This window comes from Mustela lutreola, chromosome 4 (assembly GCF_030435805.1).
Source record: "Mustela lutreola isolate mMusLut2 chromosome 4, mMusLut2.pri, whole genome shotgun sequence".
Classification (NCBI taxonomy): Eukaryota; Metazoa; Chordata; class Mammalia; order Carnivora; family Mustelidae; genus Mustela; species Mustela lutreola.
Window position 1 is genome coordinate 191430793 of NC_081293.1, and position 8662 is coordinate 191439454.

Genomic DNA, 8662 nt, shown 5'->3' on the forward strand with positions numbered 1-8662 from the left:
GTCCTTCATGGTGTGATGCATCCCTTCTCTTGGGAATTGTAACTAATAAACTCCTACTGTCAAGGGCTAGTTGTCTCTCTGTCTGTTACCTTACGGTATCTGATGAAAAAAAAAAATCCCAGGTACAAATCTTGAAGCATTTGAAATCCAATTTTACTTCCCATTCCAGCAGGCGATTAAACATGGTTTGATTTGGTTCTCCATATTTCTTCCATGTTGACTGAGGCCTGGGAGACATTGCACGATCCCTGAGTAGATGGCATTTCTAGATGTGGGGTTTGTTGCTTGCCTTCCAGGACTTGCATGTGCTGAGGCCTTTGCTGAGGTTTGTACAGGTGAATTTGGTGCCTTCTGGGCTGGATTAGACATCCTTAAAGATATTTCTGGTGTCAGTACCATGTTATTCTAGAAATAGTAGTATCATTTGGCACTGTTAACCACTCCATCCTTGAAATGCTCTTTCCTTGAGTTTCATGATGCCGCACTCTGATTCTCTTCTACTCTCCTGCTTGCTCTTTAAAAAAACAAACAAACAAACAAACAAACAAACTTTTCTGTGCATTCTGCCTTCTCTGCCTAGCTTTTATTTTTATTTTGAAACCATTTGTTGAATAAGTATATGTATGCAAGAAGGGTATTCAATGAAGAGTAAAGGTCTGTCTCACCCTATGCTCCAGCTCCCCAGACTTTTAATTTGGTTACAATATGTATGTATATGTAAAACATACAGGACATATACAGACACGTGATATGTACATACACGCATTCTATGTGTTTTTATAAATGAATGCTATTATACTGTAACACTGACTTATTCACTCTTTTATTCAACAATGTACTAGAAGCTAAACATGCCAGACACTGTCTAGGAACAGGAAATACTGTGGTGAACAGACCCATTTTCATAGAGTTTATATTCTGCTGGGAGGGACAGGTAATTAAAACATTAAAAAGAAAGAAACATCATTTCAAATAATGAGAGATGATTAGAAATTAAAGCATGATAATGTGATGGAAGACAGAGAGGCAATATTATATGGTACAATCAGTGAAGCCTTCTACAAGGAATTAGTATTTGAGTCCAGACAGCATCTGAATGACAAAGAGCCAGTCTCTGAAAATGGAGGGAAGAGCACAGGAGTGGAAATCACAAGTAAAAAGGCCAGAATCAAGGATGACTGCAATGTATACTATTGCTGTATACCTTGCTTTTTCACTTGACAACACATAAGAGATGGCTTCATGTCTGTCACTGATTAAACTGCTTTTTCTTTTCGGCAACTGTATAGGATTCCATTAAATGGATAAACCATAATGTACTTAACTGGTCACATATTATTATTTAAATAAAAAAATTTTTTTTTTGCTGATCCAAGCAATTTTGACAGGAATATTTCTGAACATACATATTTGCCCATAAGACAGATACATTGGTAAGGACATACCCGGGAAGTAGAGTGATAGGAACAAATGATATGTGCCTTTAATTCTAATTAATATTTAATTGATGTGCCCAGTTGCCCTCTATAGAATTGAACAAATGTGTACTTTCAGCAACAAGGTATGGGAGTCCATATTTCACCCTTAAGTTGTGTGTTTGCCCTTCGAGTATCATCTAAATAAATGCTCCAAATAGCATTTTAAAATTTTATTTTGAACTTTTCTGAAGAATGAGGTAAAAATTCTTTTCCTATGAGTAAAAACCACTTGCTTCTCTTTTTCTTTGCCCATTTCTTCTTTGTGATTCTTCATCTTTTTCTTACCAGTTGGCAAGAATTCCTTCTGCATTTATGAAATGGGCCTCTTCCATATGTTAAGTATGGAAGTTCATCTCTTGTTTCATTTTGTTTAAGGTAGTGTCCCATGAATCAAGCTGTTTTACATCTAGTTAACAAATTATATGTTTTGTGTCATGCTCAGTCAGTCCACCCTTCAGTGCTGCTGTTCCTCACAGTCCTTTTGTTGGAACTGCTCTGATCCTCCTGTCTCTTCTGTTCTTCGCAGCTGTGTCAGTTGAGACTAAGCCGGTGAATTCCAAATATGTTTCTCTAGCCCCCATTCTCCTCACTTATACCCACCTGCCAACCATATAGCTCCACACCCCATGTCAACATTATCCATACTGAATTCACCTTCTCTACCTTGTCCGGCCCTCAACCTAGTTATTCTTCCTTTGCGCTCCATCTCAGGGGGCCCGTTCTGCCATCTTCTCCGGGTAATCTGTGTCATCCCTGACTCCTCTTTCTTTCTTATCCCTAAGCAATTTGCATTAAGTTCTGCTATAGCTACCTTCTAAATCTTTCTCTCCCCTGCTCACTGCCCTCCATTTCTAGTACCACTTGCCTAAAATGGGCCAACATTATCTCCAACCTGTACTTCTATCTAGGCTTCCTAGAAAATATATTTTTTGTCATGTCCTTCCCAGTTCCTTCTTACCACAGTAGCCAGTGTTCAGATTGGATCATATCACTTTCCCCTTTGAACATCTTTAACTGCTTTTCCTTCTTTTCCTCTTCTCTGCCCACCCACCCCTTCTCTTTTCTCCTCTTTTTTTCTTTAGAGTGAAGCCCAAACTTTTAGTATGGCTTGAAGGCTTGTGTACTCCAGTGCCTCTAGCATAATCTCTTAATACTTGAAATACTTAGCCCTCCAACCACCCATTTTCACCAATTAGAGTCAGTCCCATTAATAAGCTCCTGGAATGTATAATGGTCTCTTTTGACTTGGTGCATTTGCACATGCTTTTCCTCTGCCTGGATGTTCCTTCCCCAGCTGTCTTTGTTTGGCTCAGCTATCCCTTCTTGCACTGAGGTCCTAACACATCACTTAATCATAACCTTTTTCTGATGCCCCTACCACCCCACCTCTAGGCTAATTTCTTCCCACAGGGTCATGTATTTTTCCCATCATGGTACCTGTCACATAATAGTGCAATGCCTATTTATTTGCCTGAGTCCCCTATAGATTTCAAATTACACATGGGCTTCATCTTCATTCCTTGAGTAATTTGGGTTGAGGTGCTCAAAATCCTTGGCATTTTGATCACAGTTGAATCCTTAACTGTCAAGTTCTAGGCATGGAACCATCACTCAATAAACAACTATTTATTACACATATGGATAAATGAGTAGCTTCTGGGATTTTCCCAGTGTACCCTAACATTTGTACTTAAGATTTTGTGCCTGTTTGTCCCCTTTATTATGCCAAGATATTCGAATGTAACATTGTTTAGAAACAGTCACATCAAGGGACTTTATCTTTTTTGTTGGTTTTACATCATAATGTAGATTAGTTATTCTTTAGTAATTAATTCTAAATTAGTAATTCTTCCTTTCAGTGTCTCCTCTCTGTTTCTATGACAGCAATATTTCCTGCAGACCATGGGTGGATTAAAGTTCCTTGGTACATTTCTACCCTGTACCACACACTGGACCTGTCCCTGCAAAGCTTACTCTAGTTGCTCTCTACTCCTGAACTGTTAGTGAGGAGACACTTTTTAGCCAAGCGGGTGCAGGCCTTTATCTCCATGATGGAGGGTAAGAAGTCTCTATGATTCAATGAACAGGCCCCCAAAATGCTTGTTCTTAAGTAACAGTTGTTTCTGTATAAAAGTAACATCCATTGAGAATGATTAGGAGAAATCTGGAAATATACAGTCAAGAAAATAAAAATGATCCATAATCTCATAGGGAACAGTTATTAACATTTTGGTGAGTGACATCACCTAGTTCATGGTCCCAGTGTACATCTGTAAACCCAAGTCTACCCTTCTCTGGAGCCTGTGTTCTGGATTACCGGATCTGCCTCAATCAGCATCTTCACAGGTTTGTCCTGGCAGCATTTCAGCCCCACAAGTTCAACCCAGAAGCCTCCATCACCACCTTTCCAACTTGCTCCTGCTCCTGTGTTCTCTTTTTTATCAAATGGCACCACCACGTTCCTAGTGACCCGGATTAGAAGTGCTCCTTAACTCCCTTTTCTTTCACGCCTCCATATCCAGTCAAGGTTCTGTAGTTTGCACGTCGGGCATATCTCTTGACTCCATGTCCCTAATCCCATGTGTCAGTCCTCTGGTCCAGACTCCATCACCTTGTCCACACTCCGTCACCTTTCTCCTGTAATAGGGCGGAGCTCCCCAGACAGGCCTCCACAGGCCTGGGTCCTTCTCCATACCGTGGCCAGAGGGAGGACACAGGAACCGCCAGTCAACAGCTCACTCTGGGAATTCACTTCTTTCCGCTGTTTACAGGGTCTTTCCCCCAATGTCCCCGCCCCTGTTGGACCCTTGTAGCTTCGACCATTCTTTACCCTCCTCTTCTGATTGGCCTCTACTCAACTTCTAGTAATCCACTTAGTCACCCTTGTTTCACAGGAGGTTTTCCCTGACTCCCTCTCCTCTCAAAAAGTCTACCACAGAGACTCCTCCTCAGGAGCCGTTCTATCCATTGCCTCTTCACCCGTTCTGCTCCCATCTGTGAGCCCCAGTGGCCAAGAGTTGTGCCTTCTTCATCACTGTGAGCCCATCACCCTGCACAGGGCCCAGTGCATGGCGAGAACCAGCAAGTGCTGATGGGGCCACTGTCTTTAGGTCTAGGGTCTATACCTCACTGTCTTTGGCCATTCCTCAAAGGAGGGGATGGAGGATGGATCACCTGCTGGGAGACTCTTCTTTTGTGGACACTTTTACAGGTTTCTAGTCATTGAGTCCCCCCTGGTGGCGTTCCTGACACAGACACCTCCTGACAGAGAAAACTTTAGGGAGCAGAGCTGCCCCCTCTGGCCTGGTACCCTGCCTGCTGTCAGGGCCCACGCAGACCTTGTCCCTGCCGCCCACGCCCCAGCACCCTGCGGATGGCAGCAGTGATTTCACGGTTGCGCAGGCTGTAGATGAGTGGGTACAATAGTGGCGTGACATTGGTGTAGACAAGTGCAAGTGTGCGGTCCCGTCGCGGGGAGTAGCTGGACTTGGGCCGCACGTACATGAAGGTGGCACAGCCATAGTGTAAGAAGGTGACAGCCAGGTGCGAGGCGCAGGTGGAGGCAGCCTTGCGCCGACCCCCAGGGGAGCGCAGGCGGTGCAAGGCGGCAGCGATGGCGCCGTAGGAGGACAGGATGAGCAGTGAGGGCAGCAGCAGGAGCACCAGGCAGGCGCCCAGCAGGGGAAGCTCATCAACGTAGCTCCGTGTGCAAGCCAGGTCCAACAGTGCCGTGATGTCGCAGAAGAAATGCACCAGCAGGCGGGAGCCACAGAAGGGCAGGTGGAAGACAGCCACTGTGAGCCCCACGGATACTGCCAGTCCCCCAAGGCAACAGGCCAGGGCCAGCCTTGTGCATAGCCCTGGGGTCACTACTGAGGTGTAACGCAGCGGGTGGCAAATAGCTACATAGCGATCGTAGGCCATGGTGGCCAACAGGAAGCACTCAGCCCCACCCAGAGCCACGAACATCTGCATCTGAACAGCGCAGCCCAGAAAGGAGATGGGGCTGCCCCTGCCAGGGCCTGGTGCGGCCAGGTCGGCCAGGGAGCGGGGCACCACCACCAGAGTGTAACAGAGCTCGATGGCTGACAGCTGGCACAGGAAGAGCAGCATGGGCGGCCGGCTGGGCACTGATGCCACGGCCACAAGGATGAGCAGGTTCCCGCCCAGGGTGGCTAGGTGCACAGCCAGCAGCAGCAAGAAGAGCACCGGCCTCAGGTGCGGGAACTCAGAGAAGCCCTGAAGGAGAAAGCCACAGGGCATGGTGGCATTGCTGGAGCTGTCCATGCACTGGCTTGCCCAGAGGTACCTGTAGGGAAAGAAATGGGGACAGGGAGAGCTTGAGGGTATAGCTCCTCTGCCCCACTGGTGAGGAAAGGCTAGATGGAATTTAGAGGGTGGGAGGAAGTAGTGGCTGCAGAGAGGGGGTATGGCTCCCAGGTGCATTACCAGCCGCCCTGACACTCCTTCCCACCCCCACACACGTCGTGTCGGCCTTTTATTAACTTACGTAGTTTTGCCTGCCTCCTGGACTAGAATTCTCAACATGCTTTTTCCAAAGAAGCCTTAAATTTGGGCCCTTTCCTTACAGTGTATCACTCTTGACCTCCACTTACAAAGGATTCCCTGCCTTCAGACCTGAGTTGTTATTTGTTGGGTCCTGTATTGCCAGGAGTATTACGCTGCTCTCAGCCTCAGCTCCTCAAGGCAGCGAGTGTGTCTTTACGCCCTGTTTCTGTTTCCTCCTCCCTGCCCTACTCTATCACTTTGAGCTGCTTTCTGTGGTGTGTCACAAAATCACAAAAACAAGATACAGATGAAGACCTTAGTGATAATCTCATACAACCTCATGATTTTACAAAGGAAAATAAAGCTGGTAGGACATGTCTAGGGAAGGCTTAACCACTCACAGAAAGCTAGGAACAGAATCTGCATTCCTGAGGCTGAAGTAGAACTTCCCATGATCCCATAAGTAGCCAAAAAAAAAAAAAAAAAAAAGGTCCCTGGGATGAGTTGGTCAATCTGTATTGATTTAGCCTTAAATAGAGACCCAGTTCCGTTCCAGGTGCTGAGGCAGACACTCAGGCAGCAGGGAACGAGTAGTGGGAAGGTCTCTCTAGGTGCATCAGGAACAAAATGTCCCTAACATTTTTATTAATATTCTCTCAACATGAGAAAAAGTGATGCGTATCTGTTCTAACTTGCCTTTCAGAGTTAGCAGTACATTCCAAATTTGCTGACTGAATGCAGTTTCTTTCTCAGCATTACCCGGTGACTCATTTGCAGGCAACATTTGGAAAACTTTGAGAGCATGTAGGTTGGCTGCAATTGTGGCAAACCTCTGCAGTGGGGAACATGAGCTGATAAGGACTTTGAAGCAAATTGGAGGATGGTGTTTGACTTTCCAGTAGTTATTAATGACATCTCTTTTTATTTCCTTATCTCTTTTTTATTAACTTTAATGTAAGCTCAACTGTTATTTGTTCTTAGTGCCTCTGAGTCACTGTTGATGACCGATGTTGGAAGTGGTATCTGTACATGGTTATTATAGCATAGAATGCAAGAGCAATAAAGCCAGTTTAAGGACAACACGTAAATCAGTGGAAGAACTGAAGGAGTGGGAAGAGCTTGATTTTTGCTATCTAATGCTCCTTTCTGAGAGGAGAAATCTGGTGGTTTATATATTTCAGTATCATTCCATGCTCTTTCTTGTCATCTGAGGGGAGCACCTTCAAACACAAGTTTGGAGTCTTCCAGAGGAGGAGCTGGGTGGGGTTTCGCGCGGGTGCAAAGAGGGGAGTCGTGTCCCAACTATTTGAGAGCCTTCACATTTGTTGTTGTTGGTTTGTTTGTTTTGGCTGGTATTTATCTGTAAGCCAATTTAACAAACCTGTGTTGGGTGCCTCTTCCTTGCCAAGTGTCAGGTGTCAAGTTTTGAGTGTTGTAGCTGTAGGTGGGGACAAGAGGGAGAAGCCTGGCTGTCCTGGAGACTCAGGCCGGGTGAAACTGCAGAAGGACCCACCGCGGCCCTCTTCACTCTGCCTCGGCTTGCCCTTTCTCTACTTCCTTCTTTTCATCTCCTTAAAGAAGCAGGGAGGGGGCCAGAGAGACAGAAGCAATCCAGTTCTTTTTCCTTCATGTTCGCACTGCACAGAAATGACAAGAAAGGTTGGGCGGGGACACCAGTAACTACAGACTCAAGATGTGTCATGCTTTACAAACAAGGCTGTGGAAAGCAAGCCAGGTAGGTCAATCCAATCAAATGTCCACTGAGGAATGTTTCTACTTAGTTTAGTATATTTAGGAGCATTTATCATAAACCCTAGGAATGTATGTTAGAAATGTCTTTTATCCAGGGGCTGGATGGGGGTTGGGGAAGAGACACTTTCCAAACTTCAATGATTTGATTGAAAGTCCAGCTCCAACCTAGTAGAAGCTATAGAGGGAAAACACTACAAGGCCTGTGTGAGCCACCTTTCTCCCCAGGGGCAGAAGGGCAGATATTCTCATTTCCAGGTGATTAATAACACCGACAATAACTGCTACTTGTAAGAGACTGGTAGGTCCGTGCTCAGAAGGACTTTATACATTTAACTCACTCAATCCTAGTGACTTAATCCTCATCACTCTTAGGCTCCTCATGAGGTAGGTGAACTCTTAGCAGCTCCATCTCACCAACAAGTAAATTGAGGCCTAAAGGAATTAAATGTCATGTAGCTGGTTAGTGCTAATGGCACGCTTTATGCTCAAACAACCTAACCTCTCATAGTTCATGGTCTTATCCACTACACAGTCTTCCATATTTATACCTCTCCTAAAAAAAATCCTCTACACATAAGACACACCCTACCCCTTTCCCCATATCTCCCACTGTCCCTTGCCTGGAAATTGCCTACACTCTCCTAGGCATTTCTGTCCTCAGATTTCCCTTTGCTGACATTTCTCTTGAGGACATGTCGATGCGAGCAGTAATATAGATAACCTCAGATAACAAATCTAAAAATAATTTCTCCTTAGCTTTGACATTCATCGCTGGTATTGTTACTGTTCTGGCTGATCTGCTTTCCTGATTGTATAAGGCTCCACAGAGCATGGCTGGCTGGTGGCCCAGGACATCTGGATGTGGCTGGAAGCCTCACTGGGCTTGGGATACAGATCTGAGATCTGATTTTTGCTGTGCAGAA

The 8662-nt window shown here is 45.2% G+C and overlaps 1 protein-coding gene across 1 annotated transcript; it reads right to left on the reverse strand.

Annotated features, from left to right (window-relative positions):
* Nucleotides 1-4799: 4799 nt before the first annotated feature.
* On the reverse strand, nucleotides 4800-5765 carry LOC131830229 (olfactory receptor 10AC1). The gene has a single exon (XM_059172559.1). The coding sequence runs from the start codon at nucleotides 5763-5765 to the stop codon at nucleotides 4800-4802; it is 966 nt and encodes a 321-aa protein (XP_059028542.1).
* Between the last annotated feature and the right edge of the window lie 2897 nt (nucleotides 5766-8662).